At 41.0% G+C, this 26,666-nt stretch overlaps 1 protein-coding gene across 1 annotated transcript in view; it reads right to left on the reverse strand.

The window, feature by feature from the left end:
• The window catches only part of LOC108653539 (GTP-binding protein Di-Ras2), a 49,422-nt gene that overhangs the window by 20,093 nt on the left and 2,663 nt on the right, over positions 1 to 26,666 (reverse strand). The window contains exon 2 of the mRNA XM_018104135.3: positions 4,687 to 5,147. Coding sequence (XP_017959624.1) covers positions 4,687 to 4,851 — 165 coding nt within the window. The 5' untranslated portion in view covers positions 4,852 to 5,147. The remainder of the gene's footprint in view (positions 1 to 4,686; positions 5,148 to 26,666) is intronic.

Below are 26,666 nucleotides of genomic sequence, written 5' to 3' on the forward strand. Positions count from 1 at the left end.
ACTATTCCATTCATTTCGATTCGCTTTCGACATATTGTGCTTATAACTAAATTTTATAGCCTAATATTTAGCCCCATTCACAGCTGCTTATATTTATCTACATATTTCTGTTTCCATTTATATTCATCTGTCTGCTCTCATTTGCTTTTTCGCTCTTTGCTTATTTACTCTAAAATAGTTTTTCTATATTTTGATACGGCTATAAATTCTCATTCATATTCACACTCACACTCACATTCAATGTCCACCTGCTCCCCCCCACAGTGCACTGTAGGCTTCCTGTTTCTTTCTCTAGAGAGCTCCATATCTGTGTCTCTTGTTTCAAATGTCGAGCAGGACTACATCTGTTTTTTTTACGGCCATCATTGATGGCATTTTTCATATTCATTCCAAAGCTCAATTTGCATGTTGAGCACAAACGAGAGTCGAGCTCTATTTTTTTGTGTAGTCCGCAACAAAGCAAAAACTGTGCTTAGCAGATCTGCCAACTGTCATTTAATTTGGTATTTGAAATTGGGAATTTTAACTTTTGAGTTTCGTCAAAAGCACAAAACGTGGGCGTGGGCGTGGTTGTGGGCCTGGGCGGGGAGCAGAGGCTAAGTCCGGTTCAATGCAATGATGCCAACTAATCCCAGCTGTTAAATGCATATAAACACAGAGACAGACAAGCGGAAAGATAACGAGGGAGAGATACAGAGAGAGAGAGAGAGAGAGAGAGAGAGAGAGAGTGAGAGTGGGAGAGGGCGAGTCTGTCTGCGGTAGAGGAAGTGCAGGGCAAGCGAGTTGGCGGATTTCAGTCCGTTCTATTGTCTGAAATGTTGGCCATTGTTCGGCAATTTGTAGCGCATTGTTGCAGCGATCGCCGAAGTCAAAAGGCAACTTTATTATAAAAATGCGCGATTCCCCAACAATAGCAGCGAATGCTTTCTACATACATATGCGAGAGTGGTCTAAGAGTATTCAACTTTAAAAGTGCAGTTTCGAAATTGAAAAGAAATCTAAAATTGTTTAGACCTCCAATAGCATCCAATTAGGTTATAAAGCCAGAGCCGTCTGTGGTCTCATAAGCCACGCAAGTTGTGGTATCTCCTAGTCAGGCACTCGCTTACCGGCTATTGCTTCAAGTTGAGTTAGTGGCATAGGCGGATCTCATGTAATACTCCCATTTATAGCAAAGGAACATGTTTGAGGCATTTATCTACATACATATAGATTATATTGTGTTAACAACTTGTCGGGCTGCCCTCGCTTACTTGACCAAGGCTTTGCTGCATTGTTTGTATTCCAAATTGCTATTAAGGCCGCGCTATTTTATGGCCACAAATGTTAAACGCTCAAAGTTGTTGCGCCGTGTAATGTGCCGCAGCGGGTTTTAGCAACAACAACAGTAACAACGACAGCAAAAGCAACAACAATCTGTTAAACGTGACCCCAATGTTTCGGCTGCGCGTGTATGTGTGCGGGTGTTTGTGTGTGCGTGTGTGTGTGTGTGTGTGTGTGCGTGTGTGTGTGTGTGTGTGTGTGTGTGTGTGTGTGTGTGTGTGTGTGTGTGTGCATGTTAAGCAGCCACAAACTACTTTTCACAGGGAATTCTAATCCAAGTTGATTGCATTGAGATTGAAAATAAGCGCAGAACACGCGGCGTATGCGTAATTTAACATGGAATGCAGTTCGAATGAGTGTGAAACACACTGAGAGGGAGTCCACGAGAGAGAGAGAGAGGGAGAGAGAGGGCAAGTGAGAGTAGAAGACTCAGTGAGAGTGCAGTATAGTTATTCTAATGTGTAGAGGATATATATTTACTTAAGGAATGATTAACTGATTAATTGATAAATATATAGGTATACTCCTTGGCTTTTTGGCCAAAGATTAACAGACATATTATCAGTAATCAACCTGGTTGATTAGTTAGCCACTCCCGTTACTTATGTACAATTTCTTAATAGTAACTTAAGCAGCTTTTTGCCTGCCTTTCTCCTCTTCAACTTCAATTAAAATGATGCTCAACTCTCATTTTCATTGCACCAATCAAGCTCTCAGCAAAAAGGTCCTACTCAAATCAGCTCTAGCTATTATTTATGTATATTAAAATCTGTTCTGATTGCTGCACGTCGACTTCAACTTTCAAGCCACAAGCCAAAACAGAAAACAAAAACAAAAATAATGATTTGTTGCCCTTTTCGGTAAAAATTACAGCCACGCCCAGTGGCCATTACGGCACAGCTTATGGCCCACAGCCCATAGTGAGCCCAGAGTCCACATAGTCCTCTGACATTTTAGTCCAGTTACGAAGCGTTAAAACGAATTTAATTAAAACCAAAATTCCGATGATGATGATGACATTGTCGATGCTGCGGATGATGGCAGAGGCGACGCCACCGCCAGGAGTGTCAATGTCGACCTCAACGCAGTTTAGTCAACATCAATTTGGCGACCGTCGCAGTCATAGCAACCAGAGGGCAGCACAGATAGAGAGTGAGATGGAGAGGAAGCGAGGGAGGGGGAGAGGAAGAGGGTAGGAATACTGCTGCATACCTATTAATCAACTTTTTGTTACAAGTTTTGCGGCGAGCTGTTGGTCGTGTGCTAAGGCCAACTTTCCAAGCAGCAAATAATCAGCCCTGAATGATGTCCCAGCACAAGAGAGAGAGAGAGAGAGACAAGCAGGGGGCGTGCTCTACCCAGACAATATCCATAACATGTTGTGCGTCGGAAATTTTGCAGTTTTTGATGGCGTGGCGTGTAAATTTGATTAATGAGTGGAGGCAGCTTCCCACCAGCTTGTCGGCTTTTCTAAGCCTCGCAGCAGAGCTCATGTTTGACAGAAGGATATATGTAATGCACATCTGTATGTGAGTGTGTGTATGTGTGTGTGGGTGTGTGTGCGTGCTTAGCTACAGGCCAAACTATACACAAACTCATAGATTAACCCATTTGCCCATCATTTACTCACTTTAAGCGCACTCAATTTGCCTGCGAGCATCAAACATAAAATTTGAAATTTTAATGCGGAGCTTACTGAATGCTACTTAAGAAGCGATTCTATATATGGCACATATGTATATGTAGGTTTTTTCTATCTATCGGCGTCTCGCACTCTTTCTGTCTGCATAAAAATGTTATTCAATTTGATGTAGACAAGCGCTCTAATGCCAAGCAAGCTCTCATAACTTTGACATAAGTGAAGCACAACTCCAATTCTGGGTAGTGTATTAAAAGGGTAATCAGATTTTAATAGATTATATGTAACACATGGATGAAAGCGTAACGTATCTGTATCAGTCGATTTCCAACAGAGCCTCGAGAACTCAAGAACTAAAGACATTAGGGACATCATACGACGCAGTGATTGGGAATTAATTAACTCTCTTTTAAAATGCAAAACTTTTATACATATATTTTTGGGTCTAGTATATATATTTAAGAAAAATTTACCTTAGGACTATCTCTATTAATCTCTATATCTGTATTGTTAACTCTAGTAGAACTGGAAACATAAATTTTCCCTTATATCCCATCACTTCTACACAATTTGAGCGTATAGAGATGGATGTTCCAGTGCTCCTTATCTGCCTACTTAACCATCCTTGTGACAGTTATTAAAGCTAACCTCACATAGAGGCCTCTCTAGGCTCAGCCAGTAATTCATGGCGATTTCTGGTACTACCCAAACAATCCTTGTAGCTCTTGCTTAACTCTCCATCGCAATTCATTTGAATCAAAGCTCTCACACTAATAACTCGGCCCACTATCTGCTCATCTGCTGTGAGTCATATGCCAGTGGAAACTCAGTTGCATCCATTATGATTTAATTAGTGGCACGTTGCCACAACCCACACTTACACACTCGCACAGCCACACAAATTGTTGCAGCCGTTGCAACTGCTGCACTCAGAGTGCAACAATTGGAGCTCAGCGAACAACAAAATTGCAGTTTAAATGCCCGGGCAGGCAGCTAAGCCAAACACCCATAAAATTGTAATACAAATAAAGGCAAATGAAAAGAGGTGCATGTAAGAGTGCTCTCGTAGGCACTGAACGACTAGAAGATACCCTGACTTGAAGCCAAGGCTAAGTTGCGCTGCTCCAAGAGGAATTAATATTCTTTTGTGTTCATTAGATCTTATACTCTTATAATCTTTTACTCCACTAGTCTTCTACTCATCTAGTCTATTATTATTATATTTTTCTGTTCTACTCTTCTTCTCATCCTCTAATCCTAATCTAATCCTCCGGTACTTTTCTATGCTTTTACAGTCTTCGATTCTTCTACTCTACTCTTCTACTCATCTAGTTTTCCACCTTTCTACTCTTATTATATTCTACTCAGACTCTTAGACTCTTATTCTTCTATTCTTCTCTCCGCTTCTTCTATTCATCTACTCTTGTTCGACTCTTCTACTCCTGCCATTTCTAGCTTCTTCTCATATTCTTAGCCTGCTCTGCTTGTTACATTCGTTTTGGTAGTGCGCATCACATGCTATCCGAATCCTTTCGAAATGGGTTCCAGGCATAAAAAGTAACTGCTTGCTAAGCGTTCGCCTTGCTGGCCTCACTGTGCTGCTGCCTCCCGTGGGGGGATGGCAAGTGCAGAGGGGGCAGGTTGTTAACGGAGGGTAGCAGGTAAGCTGCTTCAATTGTTATCACGCGAGCAGCACTTAGGGAAGGTGTCCTCGTTGCACTCACCTTTAGGGTGACGCCGCCGAGGTCGTACTCGCGATTGTAGAGATCCTCGACGGTGGCGCGATATTTGTCCGTGTAGCTCTTGAATAGGAAGCGCTTGACAATGGAGCTCTTGCCGACTCCTGCGCCGCCCAGCAGGACGAGTCTAATGCGCTCCAGATCCGCCATTTTGTTGTAGCTATTACTGTATCTATTTCCAACTTCCGGCTGCCGGTATTAGACGCACTTGCTGCTGAGACAAATTGCCGCTGAAAAGGATTCTCAAATTGCGTTTGCCTTCGAATTGGATTTGTCCGTTGAGATTCTTAGCCGAGCGACTGCATTATGTGTACTTCAACTTGATTTTCGGCATTCTCGGCGCTAAATGGGCGTTGAGTGCTGGCGCTGTGGTGGGTGGGCGGTGGCGTGGCTGAGCGGCCAACTTCCGCTTTAAGTTGGCTGCAGCAACTTTCGACTTCCGCTTCCTGAGGAGCATGCAAACAAAAGACGCAAAACTTTAAAATCAAAAATCTCATTTAGCTCTCGCTCTCTATAGATATTTCTCTGTTTATGTTCGAGTGTTGATATTGTGGGGCTTTGTTTATTATTCTATGATAATTGCACAGTCTGAAAATCTGCATCAAACAGCAACAACAACAACAACTCCAGCAGGAAGGCATAAATGTATTGCTGTAAGTGTATATGGATATTTGCCATACAAATTGCCTTAACCTACAAACAGACTATAATCAAAATAACTCTCTCTCTCTATATACATAAATAAATATGTGTGCGTGTGTGTGTGTGTATCACTGTAATCATAATCTGGGCACGTGTTGTGCTTGAATATGCTGGCAAACAAACGAGGGCCACGGCATGCACCTGCAGTCGCAGATCAACTGGGCTTAACGGCGCTTCAAATACCCTGTAAAAAGCACAATTGAGTAGAAGGTCTTGTAGGTGTAGTGCCTTTGCGTGAGTGTAGGATATCAACTAGTCCTTGTTCAGCAGATAGAGAATAGAGAACAGAAAGCGAAAGCCAAAGTGAATCAGTAAAAGTTTTTACTCAGCCAGCAATGAAGCATGTCTGTGCATGAGTGCTAGCCTATCACAGGGTATCATAATCCAGCACACACACACACAGCTGCTCACACACGACTGCGGATAAGTGTGTGCGCCATTGGAGCGCACGAATTTGCGAGCAATGAAAGTTGCAAAAATGTTGAGGAAAATTGCAAATAAACCTTTCGAAAGGCAAATGCAGCTAAGAAGCCCTCGGTAACTCTGCCCTCTCTGCCCTCTCTCTCTCTCTCTCTCTTTTTGCACTCACTCCATACATTTATTTGTCTGACTAACTGTATTCCATTGCAATGCACATGCTAAGTGCTGCAGCCAATTCAATTTGCCATTAAAGCAACCGCCTTAAAGTCACTTTTTACCTGACTGCAGAAGTGCAGAAGCGTGAGCTACCTTGTCAAAGGCTGAGCAGCACCACCTGCACCACCTGCACCACCTGCTGTCTGTCTAATTGCAATTGCAGCGTGGTCTAATTACGTTAGCCGGCAAATGCAATTTGATGCAATCAGCTGAACGGGAACAGTAGCAGGAGCAGCAGCAGGAGCAGCAGCCGGATCGAACGTGTTCAGAGAGCATCAGACAAATTTTTCGATTATTTATGCCCAGGATATGGACGAAGTGTTAATTGCTTTTTGAATGCAGATCATACTAAAAGCTAAGCAAATTTTTCATGGGCATGTCATAAGTAGAGCAAGCATCGGATCGGGTATATTCAGCTGCGCAATGAGAAATTACAAGCTTAAAGAGCTAAGAATATAGATTAAAGACCATAATTCCCTGAGCGAGGAATAGTAGTCAATTAAAGGCTCTCTCTCTCTTCCTCTCACCCCGCCTATACTCCCCCTTTGCACTTGTTGGACGAGCACATAAAAGACTCAATTGCCACTTGGCTAACACCGAAACAAGTTGTCAAGCGGCGCTCAGGGCCGAAGAGCGAGCAATTGGATAAATTTGAAAATAGTTTAACAACTGCAGCAGCTGCAGCTGCAACTGCAACTGTGCAGCTGCAACTTTAACTGGAACTGGAATAGCATATGCATGCACACATACGTACACACGTATCTGTGTCTTCAGCTGGCCTCGTATGTGCTTTGGCTTTGTCTCCTTGCCTGGCAATTTGTTGAAGTTGTCCTCGGAAGGCAATTGAGCACCAGTTACCTGGCAAATTACATGAGTTGCACAATGCGCAGATGCAAATTGGATGCTCGCATCGCATGGCATTTATGATAGAGCAAACATAACACAGAGCGAGCGAGACGGACAGAGCGGGAGTGGGGAGTGTGTGTGCATTTAATTAAGTATGAGAGGGATGTACAATACGTATGTGGTATTCGAAATTAAGCTTAAGCTGCACTAACTGTGATGTGGCAGCAGTCACAGTTGATATTGCATATTACAGTAGTAGTAACTGTAACTAGCATCTATATATATGATTGTAATCGTCTAATCATAGAGAGCTCAGCTCGGCTCTGTGACAGATTAGCTCATGAAACAAACTCGCAGGAAATACCAGTCACAGTTTAGCAGTCACTGTTAACAGTAACAGTTACAGTTGCACCAGCAACACAGCTCATCTCTCGTCGAAACTTTGCAAATATCTGGCTGGCAGACCCCACACGAGTCAAGCACATTCATGCTAATTTATTTTAGTTTGTTTTGGTTTTCCACTTTTTCGCTAGAAAATTTTGTTATGAAAATTCTGCGCATTCTCTCTCGCTCAAATATGCGTCGGATGATTTAATTAGTTGACTCAAATTGCTTAGCATCTAACTTGATTGAAAAAGATTAGAGTGTGCATCAAACATCAAACCAGAAACCAATTTTGCGTATAAACAACTTTTGAGTACCCAAATATGTGTGTGCATAATTAGTATATTACTATTTAGACGAACTTTTAGCACTTGTGCATAGGTTTCGCTCGAAACGAGAATCAACCGCATGCAGCAGCCTATACATTGAATCATATTGTAGCCCACTGGGCGTATACCTAATATACATACATATGTATGTATGCTTGCAGCAAATGTTGGCTCTTCCAAATGTTTTCTCTCTCTCTCTCTCTCTCTTAATGAAATTCAATTGAGCTGTAGCCTATCAAAGTTCGGATATTTGCTGAATTCAGGCTTAAGCAAATTTTTTGTAAATTTATAAAAGCAGATTTTCAGTAAACAGAATTTCGAAGGCCAAACAAGTCGAAAGAGTTAATCATGCTCATCAATTGAGCATGAGGCACCCGAGTCAAGGTCATGCAAAGCAGCTCAGAGCCTTTCGAACATTTTGGCCATGACCAATGAATGCCCATATTTAATGACTCGTTTATCAATTGGCCGTGACTGAAACTAATGTATTTTATCTATATATTTCAAATACTTTCAGAAATACCACCGGAAGCCTTACTGCAGCTCTGCTGCCCTACCTGATGCTGAATGAAAAGGAGATGGAGTCGAAGAACTCTATGCTATGTGGCGATAAATTCCAAGTGATGTAAGTATTTTTAATATTGTATATATATATATCATATATTAAATTCTATTTGCATTTAGGACTCTGTCTGACGGTGCATGAAGTGACGAGCAAAGGCAGCAATAGTGAAAATAGTCAAAATTGTGGACAGCGGCCGCACTACGTCTTGTCTTCGTATGTATGTGAAGGTAAGTCAACGAAAATATACTCCTATCATTCATTACTAAATATACATATATCTCTTATACTCCCTCAGCTCTGGCCAATGATGAGATGTCGCCCCCACACAGCGAATGGAATTGAAGTACTTGAAAGGATTAATTTACCTAACTTTAGATAGATTTATATTAACTGTATATACCTCTACCTGTATAGATATAAACCTATAATTTTGGCTTAGCTTTTAACGACACTCGACTTAATATAGAGATCCTCATGTTTAATGAATTTTATTGTTAAGCTACAATAACTGTAAATAATCAATCTAAGTTGAATTTCAATCTATTTTTAAGCTGGAAATTCTTTTGTAAGTCAAATATATAGGAATAAACAGATTTTAAACATATAATGTTCTTAAATTGTAAGCAAAATATTTTAAATAAACAGATCAAGTTATAAAATAAATCATTGCGTTTTTATTTACAATTTGGTGTTGCATACTTTTGGGCATAAAATTGCATGCGTAAAAAACAAGAACTGTTGCATACCGACGAGGGCAGTTGGTTCCGCAGACCATTTTTTTATTTTTTTATTTAGTCTGGCAACCCTTTTGTGTGCTTATTAGCTATTAATTCTGCTATTAATTCTGAGATGTTGCCCGCACACAGCGAATGAAATTGGAATACTTGAAAGAATTAATTTCTCTAACTCTAGATAGATTTATATTAACTGTATATGCCTCTACCTGTATGATATAAACCTATAATCTTGGCTTTGCTTTTAAGGACACTCGACTTAATATAGGAATAAACAGATTTTAAACATAAAATGTTCTTAATTTGTAAGCGAAATATTTTAAATAAACAGATCAAATTATAAAATAAATCATTGCGTTTTTATTTACAATTTGGTGTTGCATACTTTTGGGCATAACATTTCATGTGTAAAAAACAAGAACTGTTGCATACCGACGAGGGCAGTTGGTTTCGCAGACCATTTTTTTATTTTTTTATTTAGTCTGGCAACCCCTTTGTGTGCTTCTTAGGTATTTATTCTGCCCGTTTGGGCGCGCTGGCTAACTTAGCTGTGCACAGCAGTGCACTGCGATTAGCTAATTTCGGCTCGAACACCAGGCGAGCAGAAGGTCGCAGAAGGCAGACCAAAAAATTAGTAGAAATATCGTATTGCTTACTTGCGAGCGCAGCAGATTTCGCTCTGCATTGAGTTTGTACGTAATTGTCAGTCAAATACCAGGCAAACAGAAGTTCGCAGAAAGTTGCTGAAGAAATATTTTTGTGTGCAAAAATTTTGTATTGCATACTTTTGGGCTGTAAATGTTTATCGCTAATAAGTGTGGCATACTTTCGGGAGGCCGTCCATTTTCGCAGAATCATTGTTTATGTTTTGTTAATTTGCGTTCAATAAACAAGCGAACAGCTGTTTGCCGCAGGATACAGAAAATAGTCCAAAAATCAGTGAGCATAATTTCCATGACACTCACGTTGCGCTGAAAGTCGAATTTTAACCAAAAACACCCAAAAGTACCAGGCGAGCAGCAAAGCGCAGCAGGTATACTAGAAATCTCTGAGGGAACATTTTTATAAAATTCCATTTCAAGGTCAACCAGCTGAGAGCCTTCAATGAGTGAGTCTCTGTGAATTATTGACGGCAGATGATCTGAGGCAATGACGTGGCCTGTAATAAAGAGGGCATACATACATATAACCATGACTGGAGTAGAGAAGAAGAAGAGGCTCATCAGACATCAGCAGCAGTCAAATATTACCCTAAAATCCCCTAAAGTACCAGGCGAGCAGCATAGAGCAGCAGGTATACTAAAACTCTCAGAGGGAACATGTTTACAAAATTCTATTTCAAGGTCAACCAGTTGAGAGCCTTCAAAGAGACTCTACATACACAACGGCAGATGATCTGAGGCAATGACGTGGCCTGTAATAAAGAGGACATGCATACATACATACGAGCATGACAAGATCATTTGCGAGGCTCATCAGACATCAGCAGCAGTCAAATATTAGCCTAAGATCCCCTAAAGTATCAGGCGAGCAGCATAGGGCAGCAGGTATACTAAAACTCTCAGAGGGAACATGTTTACAAAATTCTATTGCAAGGTCAACTAGTTGAGCGCATTTCAAAGAGACTCTACATACACAACGGCAGATGATCTGAGGCAATGACGTGGCCTGTAATAAAGAGGACATGCATACATACATACGAGCATGACTAGAGCATTTGCGAGGCTCATCAGACATCAGCAGCAGTCAAATATTAGCCTAAAATCCCCTAAAGTATCAGGCGAGCAGCATAGGGCAGCAGGTATACTAAAACTCTCAGAGGGAACATGTTTACAAAATTCTATTGCAAGGTCAACCAGTTGAGCGCATTTCAAAGAGACTCTACATACACAACTTCAAGGTTATTCTGCGAGCGAATCTCGCTGTTTTATTGACGGCAGATGATCTGAGGCATTGAGGTGGCCTGCAATAAAGAGGGCATGCACACATACGAGCATGACTAGAGCATTTGCGACTAGAAATGCTGGAAGAGGCTCATTAGACCCATTTAGACTGTGTCTTGTGTATCATTTCCAGCAGCATTGGAGTTAGCTGGAGATGATTTGGCTATATTTTATTGGATTATTAAATGCATATTTATTTCTATTTCTAATGCATATTTATTCAGCTCATTCAGAGTTTCAGAGAAAGTTTCAACTTTCAAGAAATTCAATTGAGCAAAGGGCCAGCAATTACATTGAGTTTGCTTGCACCTGCGCTCAGGCGTATACTTAATATTTCAATATTTTGCCAGATGTCAGCTTTACCAGGTATATATCAAGTTTCCATGAAAATTGCTCAGCTGAAAGGTATAATTATACCTGCTATTTCAAATTGCTGGAGGGCCAAGAGCGGAGGGAGACCGACTCAAGTATCAACCCTTTCTAATAATAACACTTATAATAATAGTTATAATTTAAGCTATGATTTCAATTTGTCCATCTTTTTGCGCATGGCTTCAAAGTGAAAGTTCTTGAGCAAAATTAATTCGATTCGCTTCACAGGCAAGGAGCGGGACAGGGAGAGGGAGAGGCAGCAGGGGACAGGGCAAAGGGCAAAGACAGCTAAAAGTTGAGCGCAACCTTTGCCATGTTTTGCTATATAAAATTTTAATTAAATCTACTAGGCCTACACACGGATAGCGAACAAGACACCAGCTGTGCAACAACAACAACAACTGGAACAACAATTGTGAATTGCTGAAGTGAACTTTGCATTGTGTTGTCATCGCCCTCGCCCCTCCCCACTCACCTCACGCTCCATGCCCTTCGCCTTTCGTCTCGCTTTACATTTTAAAGCAACTCAACGACTGCAAAACTTGAATTAATTTCTTGTTTTTCTCTCTGCTGTTTCTTCAGCCACAAATAATAATAAAAAGAAGAAGCAGCAGAAGAAGAAGAAGTTCAAAAATATGGCTGTTGTTGACATTTCCTTCTTACGTTTCGTGTGCCAGGCTCAAAAAATAAAAAAAAACTTTTGTTTGTATGAGTTTTTTTTTCGCCTCGCTGAAAAAATAAGATGTGAGACTTTTCCCCCTTTTCATATACCATTTTTTTTATGTGCAATCAACTTTTGTTTTCGGCCATATTCTTTTTTCTTTTGGCCACATGTTTGACAGATTTTTGTATGCTCGCTCACAGACTCGAAGCGAGTTGATGCTGCCCAAGAAGCTCTGGCTAGCTCCACTCTCTGGCGCAACTACTCCTAGTCTGCTTGACATTTGGGGTGTCTACGACTCATCTGCGTATGCAGACACCTCTGCCCAGCTAAGCGAGCATTAGGCAGCCAGTTAGGCTTGACGGCTGCCATTTCCTATTGATGGCTGCGGTGCGCCACTGAGAGCTGCTTACAGATTACAATGCTGGCATTGGCTGGGCAAACACGATGCCATTCAAAATGTCATCAAAAGCACATTTGTCACCTCAGCCAGCCGCAAAGTGGGCGCTCACCGGCTGCCAGATGCTCTGCCAAGAGCGCAAGCCGATAAGGCTTGACTACTTAATAGAGCTCATTTCTGGTGGAAACATTTACTTGTATTCCACTTTATGGCAATTGCAATGCAACTGCAATAGTCTCTGTCTTTATATGCGTGCAAGCCAATATACCCCGTTTCCAGCTGTGCAGCTTGTTTGCCAAGAAGTGGCACAATAATGGAGCTGCACTCAAGGATTGCTTTGTGTGCAACAACAATCGTCATGCCCCAACGCAGAGCACGATAAAAACCGACAGACGAGCACTAAGGCTTAAAAACTCAACTCTGACACACACACGCACACCCACACGCACACACACACATATATAGGGGGATTAGAGAGCTGACATTGTCATATATACAATATGTGCGGGGCCTGACCACGACTTATGCGTCTGGCAACAGCTGAAAGCAAATGCTGAACAACACAGCAACAGCTAATGGAACTGCACACACACACACATGTGTAACCACACACACACACACGTATGTAAAATTTATAAATATTCATTAGCCTAGTTTATTAAAATGCCTGCGCCGAGATAGATGAGAGTCGCAGCTGTATCATGTAGAAGTTGGCAACCCACTCAGATACATATACATATATATACTTATAGATACATAGTTGCATGTGTATGTGTGTGTGTGTGTGTTAGATATTAACTACTATTTCCGCCTGATCGCCTTGACTGACAGCCCTCGCCTCGCACATTGCTGCAGTCGAGCCGAGTCGAGTCGCGTCGAGTTAAATATTTTGCCAGCCTCTCGGCTAAACTGTTTATGGCTTAAAGCATCGCTGCGTTTACTGTTTACTTCGCTCTCGGCCAATTTTGTTGCTAACTCATTACAGCAGCAATTAATTATGGCGGCCGAGCGGCGGCAGAAGCTAAAACGATTTGCGGTCAAGGCATTCGAAAGTTATGCCCGCCCCTGAAATGGGGTAGCTCAATTGCGACAGTTTGATCAGAAGTCACTGATAATAAATCGATTTTGAGGCACCTCAGCATTAGTCTTATTATGGTTGCAAAGCTCTTAATGATTATTGCATATTAATCATTATTCTTCCGTCCTCAGCTTTGTCCTTTACCTAACGATAATTCTCATCTTAATCCCATCATCATTGGCATTGCTAATATCATGATTATTGTCAGCTTAATTCATTATATATTCTAATTTATATTTCTATATAATATATTTTCAACCCTGCTCAGTTCAAGTCGTTCAAGCCATCTTCTGTCCAAGTACAGGGTATAAATAGTTCGATTTATAGTTTCAGCCTCATTACATTTAATTTAAGCATATTTTTTGTTTATGTGGATGCCATGTGGCATTTGTGGCGCTTAAATCATAAAATCCGCTTTTTATTGTTGCATACAGAGGCAGAGTGAGAGAGAGAGAGAGCGGGAGAGAGAGCGAGCATATGGCTAAAAACTGTGAGCAAATTAAGTGCAATTAATTTGTACTCTTAATGGAGTCAGAGACCACAAGCAGCAATAAACAAATTATTTAATGAGCCTAGTGTATGCGTGTGCATGTGTGTGTGTGTGTGTGTGTGTCAGTGTGTGTGTGTATGTGCAGCTGTAGCATAACTTAGTTGTAGTTGAGCTCCGTAAGTCAGAGGCTGACTAAAAACCGAAGCCAGCAGTCCTGCCATTAAACCAGTTAATGATGATGGCAGATACACACACACACAGTGTCTCTCTCTCTCTCTCTCTCTTTCTCTCTCACACAGGCAGGCAAAAGGTAGGCGGCCTGAGCCCAGGCAGCATTGGAAGCCTTTTATTTCTGGTTCAATGGTGTGCAGAAAATGGGTCACTAACTGATACTTATTTATACTAATCACAGAGAAGAGCATGGGGTTGACTGCAGAGTAGGGTAGCTGCGCCCTCTCTCCCTCTCTCTCTCTCGCTCGCTGCTGCTGTTGCCTTAAGTGTTATTAAAAACTTTTGTTGAGCTACCTAAATTTAGCTGCCAAATGAGCTGCGCTGCAAAATTTTGCCGTCTTCCAGCGCATTGCTGAGTGCTTCTTCTTCTTCTTCTTCTGCCTCTTCTTCTTGCTCAGTTGGTACTTCCTCTAATGCAGCTGCTTGAGTCTTGGCCAACTCGATGAGCAGCATTTCGCATGGCTGTTGCAATTTGTTGCTTGGGCAGCTAATTGGATTTGAATTGTTCATAATTAAATTTGTGGAAATCGTTGCGACAGATCAAAGCTAGAGTTGCAAGGACAGAAGTCTGATGAGCTAGTACATACCCATTATATTCTTCATTCAGTAATCATCGTATACAATCAGCGATAGACTTTCGGTTCATCGACTGCATTGTAATCTAGCTGAAGTTGGCGAAAAATCAAGGCAAACTGTCTATACTATTGCTGATGTGCTAGTAGATACCCATTAGTCGTAATCTATATTAATTTCCTCACCTAAAATACGGTTTACAATCAGTAATAATGCAATCGCATTTATCTCTGCTCATCAAGAAAACATTTCTGTATTCCGCACCCAATGACTGACTGGCAGATATCCAGTATTACTTATGGGATTTACGGGCTTTTTACTCTGAGCTGCTATAATCTAAGACCAACTCATCTGTGAGGGAAATTTTATATTGTAATCAGAAAACACTTTTTGAAAAGGGGCAAATAGAAATGCTCGGGATTATGTTGATTGACTGCCAGATACCCAGCATTTGTGTTATAATTTACTTACTTTATCGGCTTACAGCTCTGCAATCAGTTTACAACTTATCCAATCGCATTTGTCCTTTGAATCAAAGTGAAAGTCGTACAGAAGCAAGTGTTTGATAGACTAGCTCATACCCAGCATTTGCTGCCAGCAACGTATGTAAAATAGTCAGGCAGCACTACGAAAGGAGAGAAAGGCAAATGTTGACTGACTAACAGATACCCGGCATTATCTCTCATGTGCTCCCCATTTAGTCTATTAATTTTGTTGGAACTCTCTAGGTGACACTTCTCCATATCATGTAACGAGCTCCATATCGTCTCCTGCAACATATATCCAAATTGCAGGGCATTAAAATGGAAAAAAAGGTTCATTCCTGGAACTTTTTGCAAGACGAGTTTTGCGGTTCGAAAGATCTAATAAATTTGATTGCAATCGAAGCGTAAAAGCCAACGGGCAAAGTGAAAAGCACGAAAGAAAGAAAGAAATAATAAAAAAGGTCAGCAAACTGTGTGGGCGGGTGCTAGAAGCTAGAGGGCAGCAGTGGGGCGCGGGGGGCGGGTAGTCGTGGCTAGCACTAAAATGAATGCAAAAAGTTAATCAGGCGCAAAATGAAATTTTGCAGCTGCTTCGCTTCATTGCAATCGCGCCCAGCAGCCATCCAGGCAGCTAGCGGAATAGTTAAGTTCGCCCAACTAGTTGTCCATGTTGCATGTCACGTCACGTACGCTGTCGGTGACGTCATCGACTGTCAACGCACAGCTGCCACAGACTGTGGCCACCGCAAATTGAACACAAACACGGGCCAGAGAAGACGTTGACTGCGCTCCTTTGTGCCCCTCGCCTCGTGTCCTCTCGGTTCGGGCATATGAGCATCATCATTATCGTCGCCAGGCACATCGTCATCATTATCATCGGCATCGCAGCGCAGACATTGCGATGGCCTTTGATGCTGCCGCACGTACCCACAGTCCACAAAAAGCCAGCGAACGGGGCTCTCGAGAAGCAACTCGACGTTAGCTTCAGTCACATGTGTGAGTGTGTGTGCGTGTGTGTGTGTGTGTGTGTGCGCCATGTAGGTTAATCGCATACACAAAGCCAAATGTGTGCGCAGTTTTTACGCCAAGGATTGCATTGGCCACAACTTTGACCCACTTAAAGAGGTGAAACTGAGTAAGTGTGTCTGTGTGTGTGAGTGTGGTTGTGCTTGTGTGTGTTTCTAGCAATTTGGGCAATTCATTTGTGTTTGCTCAAGTATGACAAGTGCAATAAAAATTGATCATAATAGAGCATACATGAACTCAAACAACACAGCCAAATGACAAATTGTTGCAAGACACACGCCCACACACACACAACCACACGCCCACACACAGACACAACCGCACGCACACAGAGATAAGTGTTGCTTGCATTTATCAAATGTGCACAGTGTAAATGACGTGAATATATAGATATATACATACATAAATACATATACATACATACTTACATATGTATATATGTATGTATAAGTATCTGTGCCCGAGTCCGCTGTAATAGAAACTGTTCTAAAAATTGCATTTTATGATATTTCAAAGGGCGCAGCGAAGCGTTAAAAGGATATAAATTTACGTATATGAACGAATATTAAATTGTACTTCACGTGACGAGGACAAGGAGAAAATACATACATATATTTAAAATAACCAATATATGCGAGAATATACTGAAAAGAACTTGATTTCAATTTAAGTAGATCTATTCAGAATTTCCCTATTCTTATGAGTTGCTAAGATATGTATGTAAAATTTCGCTGGATTGATAATATACTACATAAAAGATGGGTAGATAAAAAATCATCTTAAAATATATTAATCAACAAATCATTTACCACTTAATGCCAAGTTTAGTAGGCATACCTTAACAAAGAAAGAAGAAGAGCCAAAAGCAGGAGAGAAAGGGACAACTAGATGTACACAAAGTATTTCTTTTCTATGACATTGAAGCACTTTTTGTATAAATAAATACAGTATATCTATATATGTATGTAACCCGAACTTCCGCATTCACATAAATTGTAATAAAGATAATTGCAATTTAATTATTTTTCTATGAGCTTAGCATGGGAATTGTTTCTAGGGAAAAGCCGCACACAAACAGCTTTTGCCATGCGCATAAATCATTTGTTAGCAAAAAAATACATAGAGTATATTCCAGGGAAGTAAATGAGTTTGTGATATAGAAATATATATATATGTATATGTATACATATATACTTTGGTTACTTCTCTGTCTTATGCATAATTAGCATGCATCACAATTTTCGTATTCATGAATTCTGTTTACATGGGCTTTAAGCGGAAAATTCATTAGCTACTTCAAAGATTGTAACGTGCCTGGAATTTGTGCACCTATTTGCCCGGACGTATTTCAATACAAATGAGAAATCTGCATTGTCAAAGAGAGACAGAGGGGAAGGAAGAGGGAGAGCAGCAACAGCTTTGACAGATAAATTGAGCTTATTTATCAAAGTTTTAATTAAAAACTTCATAGCACAAGCAGCAGCACACGCAGAGAGTCGTCTCTAAATTGCTAAGTGTGTAATTACAACTGATACGACAACAACAACAACAACAAATCTGCACACCTTGAGGCTAGAAGAAAAAAAAGCAAACAGTTCAGCAATTGTTGTAGATGAATCCTATTTGAGCATCATCATCATCACCATCACCGTCATCATCAGCATCAGCATCGCTCGACGGAAACGGAAACGGAAACAGTTCGCTGCGCCCTTTAATGTATGCAGCAGCAGCAACACAACAGAAAATTAAAATAAATAAAATTCACACAAAATTGAGTTAGACTTAATAAACACGAATGCCCAAAGCACCAGCTGCTGGCAGCTGCAAGTATGAGATTGCTTGATACTGTCTCACACTGCTCACACTGCTATCTCTCTCTCTTTTTCTCCGTATTTCTTAGCGCTTCGCTAGCTGCTTGACTAGCAGCAACAGTGTTGACAGTGTGACTGTGTTGAATGGAGAGCAAAGAGTAGAGAAAATATAAATAATTATAAAAATATTCATAATTAATTTAGTTATTTCTTACTGTTGGCTTTGAAAATTAAGAAAAAAAAATCTCAATTTATTTTCATTTATATATTATTATATTTGCTTATTACTTTTTAAAAAATTGTTGTTTTAATTTTTTTTTAATTTTTATTTATTTACTCACTTTTATTATCTACTATCTATCAATTTTTATTATTATTATTTTTTTTTTAATAAAATATTTCATTTTACCTTTAAGTTTACTTTCATTAAATCTTACTTTAAGCATGCATATATGTAGCTAGAAAATAGCCAAAGGCCGCCAACGCAAAAGTAACTAGCTATAACATTCCGACTGCCCGAGGCACAGCACATGCCCGTTAAGCACAAAAGTCGACAAATAAATATAAAAATGATGCTGCAAGAAGACGAAGTACTAGACGTAATAGAGAGAAGCGCACAGAAATTCATAAAGCGCGCTTTACGCGTGGCTGAATTTAACGGTGCTGCGGAGCCAACAAAAGGGAGCAAGTAAAAAATACGCCAACGACTGGCCCCGATCCTTCCAGGAAGCAAAAAATTGCAAGAAAATCACAAACAACATTCCGAGCATTACAAAGGCCACGCACACAACAAAAATAACAACAAAAGAAACTTGTAAAACGTACGACAGGAACGCGCCGAGAGACACACAAATAAACAGAAAGAGAAACAGAAACCGAATCGGAGATGGGAACAGCAATGGGCGCAAATGGGAACAGCATAACAAGCATTGTGGCAAAAGCCGCCAGCACGCACAACGACAACAACTTAAAGACGAGCGAAATGAGAAATGAGACACAAGCGAAAACAAAAACAAAGATGGGAACAGCTATAAATACAGAAGGGGTACTGCTGCAATTGGCTCAGCTGATGGCAATGGGAACAGCTTTAAAAATAGAAATGGGAACAATTGCTGGCTGTGTGAACAGAATGGGAAGCAGCGCATTACACGCACATTACAATACAGTCTCACTGAGCAATGGGAACAGCGTAAGGGAAGAGCGTAAGTCAAACGTAAGCATTTATCAAAAACGAAAACAAAGCTGGGATCAGCAACGAGTACAGGCATCTGAATAGCAACAAAAGAGCAATTCATTTGGCAAACTGAACGAAATTCTCACAAATTGCGCACTTAACGTTCACACAAAACTAGGATATTTATAGCGAATCTTCTATTTCAGAAAACACACTTCAAGTTTAGCTACAACTTATTCTGAAAATCTTCAAATTCTCAGAATTCATTCATTCACACAAAAAGCGAGAAAAAACGGTAACATTAATAAACTTCTGAAGATGATGATTTCCTTTGATTGACGTAAATTACAGGTAATATAACCCTGTAACTGACATTGCCATGATTTTTGCGATTTGTGTTGGTTCTTGGAAGCTTTGGCGTTAAATAAAGTTTACTGAAAATTTAAAACTTTATGTGAATTTTATTATTATTATATAATAACGAGGGCAGTTTCAGATATATGGTCAATCTGTTAGAAAACGTTTTTAACCACAATTTCTACTTTTTATCTTCATTTGGAAACTGTTCAAAGTAACCTCGTGTAAAATGAATTTATCTTGTGTTGGGAATTAAAATGAAAATGAAAAGCATTGGTGGAAAATTTCTCAAAGTGCAAACCGGAAAAGAGCAACACGAAGCAGCCGGCGGCGTTGACAAACAGACAGACAGACCGAGCGATGGACAAAGAATAAAGACAGAGAAAGAGAGAGATATACTGTGAAAGGGAAAGCGAGACAAACATACACTGAGTCCGGGCAGGTTGGCCGAGGCGTAGATCCGCCACAACAACAACAACAACATTTAACAACCAGAACATCAACTAAGGACAAAGTAAAAGCGAAGTCCCTCGCTCCCGCATCGAGTGAAAGAAATTTAAAATAAATTGCGAAATGCCAACAAATAAAAAATGTTTAAAGTGAGAATAGAAAAAAAAGCAGAAATACTTCTGCAGTCGAGCATAACTGATTGCGTGATTCTCGTTCGTATTGCATAACCCCGCAATTTAAAATTCTGAAATTCAAGGCATATATTTGCTGGGAAAGCAGAAGCGAATATACTCTCTTTGTCAGCTCGAGAACGTGCAAGAAATACGCCCATGCCAAAGCCCCTCCCCAGGCCATGTTGCGCCGCATCCTGTTGACCCGAGTTGATTTTTTTTTTGTGGGCGCTACAGTGAAGCTTGGCCAAGCCAGCGGATGCTTATAAAGAGATTTGTCTGTCTGGCTGGCATCGGGCAGCAAGTTGAAGTTGTTGTTGTTGTTGTTGCTGCTGCTGCGGGCCATGTCGCCGCCTATAGCTCCGCCTTGATGAGCCGCTGATAAGTGTCATCACAATCAGGATTACGATAATATTATATAATGTTCAAATCGTTAGCTTCGATGGGCAGGCGGCTGTTATGTCTTCTCTCGCTTCCTCCGTTTCTCGTTTGCTTTGATGAAGCTCGTAGCCAATTTGTTGGTCATGTAAACAAACATCCGCGGAGTGTAAAACACGATTTGTACAAACATTGAAGCAGTGAAACATTATTCAAATCTGATTTCGATTTGTGCTGTGCTTAGGCTGTTCAAGCATTCAATTGAGATTGGCCAATAAAAACTGTTACTTCTGCTATGGAGAGACAAGCTTATTTAAGCATTTTCTCTTAAGAAAATCAAGCCTCTTAAGTATGTGTTAATGAGCCCTTCTACAGTTCGACAAGAGCATTTAATATTCGACCATACCACACTCTGAACATCCATAAATGAAACTTCAAACACTTTGGGAGCTTCACCCTCGCGTAAATATATTTATTCGTTATTAATCCCTTTAACTGTCTGTTAGGGCATTTGGCATTCGACTCCCCTCTCACACTCCCGGAGCTCAATCAGAAACTCTTTGACAATATTGAAGCGATTGCCTTTTTAGGCCGGCTCTTATCTTTTGAGCCTTTTACAATGTGGGGCAGGGGCTTGGCCATAAATAAATCCAGAACGGCCCCAATACCCGATACGCTCAACTTTTCCAGGCATCGGCTTAAGCACCACTCGTAACGGCACTCTTTCAAGTGTCCTTCATTAATGCGTCTGCTTTAATTGCGCCCAGCTGCAAAATTCCGTTGCCTACTTTCGAGCGCCTCGAATGGCGCCATGGCATTTGATTGGCAAAATTTTCGTTGCCTACTTTTGAGCGCTGCGATTTGATATCTCACGGACTGCCGATAGAAAAGTAGAATAAAATCAACTTTTAGCTATGCGTTCAACCACTTTGCATAGCGGATACGCGAGCTTATTGATTGCTTTGCCAGTGCCAATACAAAATACATATACATATATATATATATACATATATATTTGTATGTGTATGTGTATGAAAATTGAGCTGCAAAAAAGAATTGGGAGTCAGGCGCAGAGGAATTCACAGCTCGTGGCGGTTGAAGCTGTGTGTTTGGCAGCAGGAAGTTAAGCTGAGATTGCCAATAGCTAAACAACAACAACAACAACAGCAACAAGTTCACAGTGTAAGTGCGACTTGAAGATATCCTTTAATAAACCAATTGAAGGATTGCGTTTTGAGTACCGCTTGACAAAATCTTAATGGCGGAACTTCCATGACAAGTGCGTTATTGTAATTAGTGATACATAATATTTAATTTCTCTTCACATTATCACTCCCCCTCTCTCTCTGTCTCTTTGGCCAACCCAATCACAGCTTTTACCCATTTATAGGGTATATACAAATTTGTGTTTTTTTTCGTTAGTCTTCTCGTGTGCCTGACTGACTTGGCGTCGCATATGGCGCATTTTACATTTGATTTTGTTGGTTTGTGGTGCACAACTTGCTGATACCCTGTAAGCACCGTGCAATACGCTAAATAGAAAAGTTTGTGTCCTTAGGCGAATCGAAGTCAAGTTATAAGTAAACTTTTGCTTTGTATTTCGCTTTGATCTACTCGAATCGACCCCTTTTGGAATTGGCGCTATTTAAAAGGGTGAATTGCATAGCGAACGAAAAGTTTAGCTCCGACTGTTTATTTGACAAACAACGGAAGAGTGTGGGGCAACGCAAAAGTTTGCACTATGTTTGCGGCCTGTTAGCTGGCCACCAAGGCATGTCATCGTCAATGCCACAGTTGCTGCTACTTTTACTGCCACAGTCATTGCCACTGTTGCTGTTGCTGCTGTTGGCTGTCGACTGTGGGCAGCCAAGCATGAGCCGGCAGTTCAGTTGGCCAATGCTTCCTTATTAAAAATGGCCAATAGAAAGCGACATTCGAGTGCTGCCAGCTGCCAGTTCGACAGTTTTGTCAGTGACAGTGCCTGCCACAGCGCATTGTGCCACTGCCACCTGTGAAGGCAAGAGAAGAAGAAGACGCTTCGCTCATGCACTGTGTAAATGGGAACGAAATGCATATTCATTCTTTGATCGAGGCAGAGCAGCTACTCTGAAAGTTGAAGGTAGATTGTCAGTTACAGTGATAGACGGAGAGGCAGAGATAGACAGAGAAAGTAAGCGAGCGAGACAGTGAGAAGCACTTTCCATGTGCAGTTCACAGAGTTCATGGCATTTAAGCGAGACACATAATCAGCGGTAAAGATGTAAGCTGAAAAAAGAATGCCCAAAACAGAGAGAAAGGGAGAAGTAAGCCACCTTGCACGGGGCTTTAAAAAAATAATTTGATTGATTGAAGCACAAAGTTTTCTTTATGAATGAAGGCCTCATTGTCTCGATTACATTTCCAGAATAAGAGAATAATGAAAGGAGGGAATTAAGGAGACTTTCCGAAACCAAGGCTGGAGATGCCAAGAATCATTAAGGAAATTATCGGAAGAACAAAGAGAAGAGAGTGAGGAAAAGGGAGACAGAGATGGAAACAGACAGACAGATAGAGAACAACAGATACAAGGATAAAGAGTAGGAGCAGAGAGAGAGACGCAAAAGAGGAGAAAGAGCTGCTCTCCCTCTCTAAACTTTGCCCGTCACATCTCCAATTTTGCATTTAAATAATTCCGAAATTTTAGATGCCTTGCCTTAACAGAGTATTGCACAGTCGGTACTCGCTGACTTGGCCCAGTTGCGCTTTGATTTTCCACTTGATGGAGTGCAAATAGGTAGCTAGCATCGCATATCGGGGCATCGCATGGCGTCGCCCTGTGCAACGGGGCGTATTATCAAATTATAAACATTTTGTGTTGCAAATGCATTGTTAATGGGCGTGGCGCAAGCAGCGACAGCGCTTTACCTCCTAATTAGTAGTCGTCCATTTATGCACGTTGTCTACTATGCATTTCTCACACATTATCTATTCAAAATTTGATATCAAAGTTATACATTATTATACATATATACATATACAGCCATATGTATGTCAGTCACGCATCTGTTTTCCTCAGCAATTATACAAATTGTCGTCAAGCATTTTTGCTGTTCATACATAATTTATAATTCTCAACTGCGACCATTAGAAAACATCAAGTTGCGAGACGTGCTTGAAAACGTTTTGCTCCAACTACCCCCGCTCTTTCTCTGCTCACTCGCTGTCGCCGTCTCTTTCTCTAGTTCTCTTGGGGCATTTTGTCGCCAAGTTGAAATTGCTTTTAATAAAATACAATTTCTGTTTGCCAAAAGCTTTGGCCCACATTCCAGGAATACTCAAACTGAACATTATGTAGTCATTAAGTGCCATCAAAAGACGCGCTCACACACACACACACACACACACACACGCACAACTTAGACTGCTGAGGAAACTTGTTGAAAATTTCAATAAACTGTTGGCTTAGAAACAATCAAAAAAGTGCTTGAACAAAAATCTGCCTGACCATTAAATACACACACACACTCACACATACAGTCTCTCTAAAAAGGGATACTCAAGCAATCAGATGTTTGTGGCATTTTAATCAATGCCTGGTTAGGGCAGAGGCCAACACAAAAAAGTTCAAGCAGTCAAACACAGCCATAAACACAATGTCTCCATGTGTGTCAATGTGTGTGTGTGTGTGTGTGTGTACAGGTGTGTGTGTGTGTGACTGCTTTGTGCATGCGTTATATGTGAGAGATTTCTATTAGAGCTGTGAAATTTGTTTCAGTTCACGTTGCACTGGAAAAGTTCATTAGAATCAACTAGAGAACTAGTTCGAAATTCGTTCACGGGATTATGTTCCAGATTAAATGGGAATATGTACATAATTTTGAAGTGATTTCATATGCAGCTGTGCCATTTACTTTAAAATAGTGCTTGGTTCATATGAACTAGTGAATGAATTTTTAGTGATAAGCTATTTTAAGGAACTGCCAGAGATTCATGATAATGAATAATTTATAAGAAGAGCTGTTTCAGTATTTAAATATGATCTATAGCAGACTTCTGCTCAGCTCACGAGTCAGTAATGAACAAATCGAACTGGAACTAGCAGCACTCATATCTGTAGAGGCTTTCACAGTAAGGTCTGGAGTGCGGCCAAGTGCTTGATGCCCGAAAAAGAACAAAAACTATTAAAGTAAGTGGAAATGGGCGCATTAGAGCGCACACACACACACTCACGCACGCATAACAGGCCCCAGGGACGTAGAGGCGCTGTGGAGCGGGGCGGATGAGTGGACAGGGGGGCGCCTGTCTGCCATTCAAACGCTTGAGCGCTTCGGGCTGGACAGACGGAAATAGTGGGCAGCACCCTCTACGGAACCTTTTTATGCGCTTTAAGTTCTTTTTATGAAAACATAAAAATAAAATCGTATTAAAAAATAAATGTGAACTCTGAACTGTAAACTGTGAACTGCAAAAAATAATTTTCGCTCTCAGATTTTTGTTCATGGAATTTTTATGTGATTTTCGATTTCCATTTACAGTTTGCATTGCAATGCCCGCCCATTGAATGCTAGAGCAGTATATGGACGAGCACTCTCTGGTAATCTCTTCCAGCTTAAGGAACGGAATCGAGTATGCTTGACTTCAGTCAGTAATGCTTCAATTGATTTAATAGTTCTATTATCCATTCAGATATACATATATGATTTAATTATATTTTATATATTATTTATCATCTTCTATTTCATTTCTCTATAAGTGACCTTCTTCCCGCTAGCTGAGCGAGTATCTGGCAGTCAGATGCCACCCACTTTTGATGTGCGATTTCATCTCCACGTAACACGCGGCGTATGCGTAATATGCAAATTGCGAACAGGGCTTACGCCCTCGCTGGCAAAGGGTATTTGAAGTGACTCAGCAGGCGTGATTCATTAATAAAGCGTCGCAAACGGCGAACTCAAGTCACTTGGGGCGTGGCATTTGGGCTGCTTCATTAGCTGCATTAGAGACGTGCCCAGAAGGCTCCGGCCCAAGGCGTTGACCGACAATAAAATGAACAGCATCAAATGCAGAGCCTCTCCAAATGCCACAAATATAATTAATGACAATGGTCACACATAGAGAAGAAGAGGAAGAGGAAGAGGGAGAGAGAGCGAGAGGGAGAGCGCTCTTGTTTGTCTATGACAAATGTGGCGTGGCCTTAACTCTGACAAACTTTAATGGAAGCTCAAATGAAATTTGTGTAAATGAATATGCGTAACCACATAAATGCATATACATAATATGAACATATTTATATATCTATATACCGGCTAGTCGGGCCCGGATATAACGCTAACTAAGTGCCGCATTTGCAGCATCCGGTCTAGACTTGATTATCCTCAGCTTCACTTTTGGCCCACGCTGTGCGGCTGGCCAGGCGCCATCTAAGGCAGCAGCTGCTCCAGCCAAATGAGCTGCTTACTTGGGGATAGAAGAAAGTAGGCGAACGGGCATGCACGACCGAGCAATGCATTGTATGGTAGAGAGAGAAAAAAAATGAAAAAACAATGTGGAAAATGGGAAATCTGTAACAGAAATGAAAAGACTTTGTCAGAGCAGCCACAAAAGACAGGAAAATTAATGGTTCTAGAGGGGGATAAGACACGCTTTAGAAATCTGTGTAGCCTGGTATATAGAATACTTCGATTCATGTCTCGAAAAATAGCTAGAAATAGCGAAAGAAAGTCTAAAAACAGAGCTCAAGGCGAAGCACTTGAAAGCAAATTTATTAAACCGGAATCATTTAACTAGGCGTGCCCAAGTGGGCGTGTCACAGCCTGCCCGCTTGGACTATGCATGACAACTAATATCAACTTTTTTGCACATTATAAACAGAGTACGGGAGAGTGAGGGCGAGCGAAAGAGATGGGAGAGATGGGAGAGTAAAAATGGAAAAATATCAGCCAAAGGCAAGCATGCCACATGCCGCAGCTATGTCGATGTGTGTGTGCGTGCGTGTGTGTTTATGGATGTGTGTAAATGTGCCTGTTATTCCCCATTTGCAGCTGGGGCAGCAGAACGTTTAATCTACCATAAACACATGACTGCGTATTTATGAGTCTGCCAATGTGTGCGTGCATGTGCGTGTGTGTGTGGGTGTGTGCGCCACGGCAGGTGAGTGCTTCAGCTAAGCCGTTGTGATTTTTCTTGGCTTT

This window comes from Drosophila navojoa, chromosome 5, assembly GCF_054131105.1.
Source record: "Drosophila navojoa isolate 15081-1374.11 chromosome 5, UAZ_NAV_1.0, whole genome shotgun sequence".
Taxonomy (NCBI): Eukaryota; Metazoa; Arthropoda; class Insecta; order Diptera; family Drosophilidae; genus Drosophila; species Drosophila navojoa.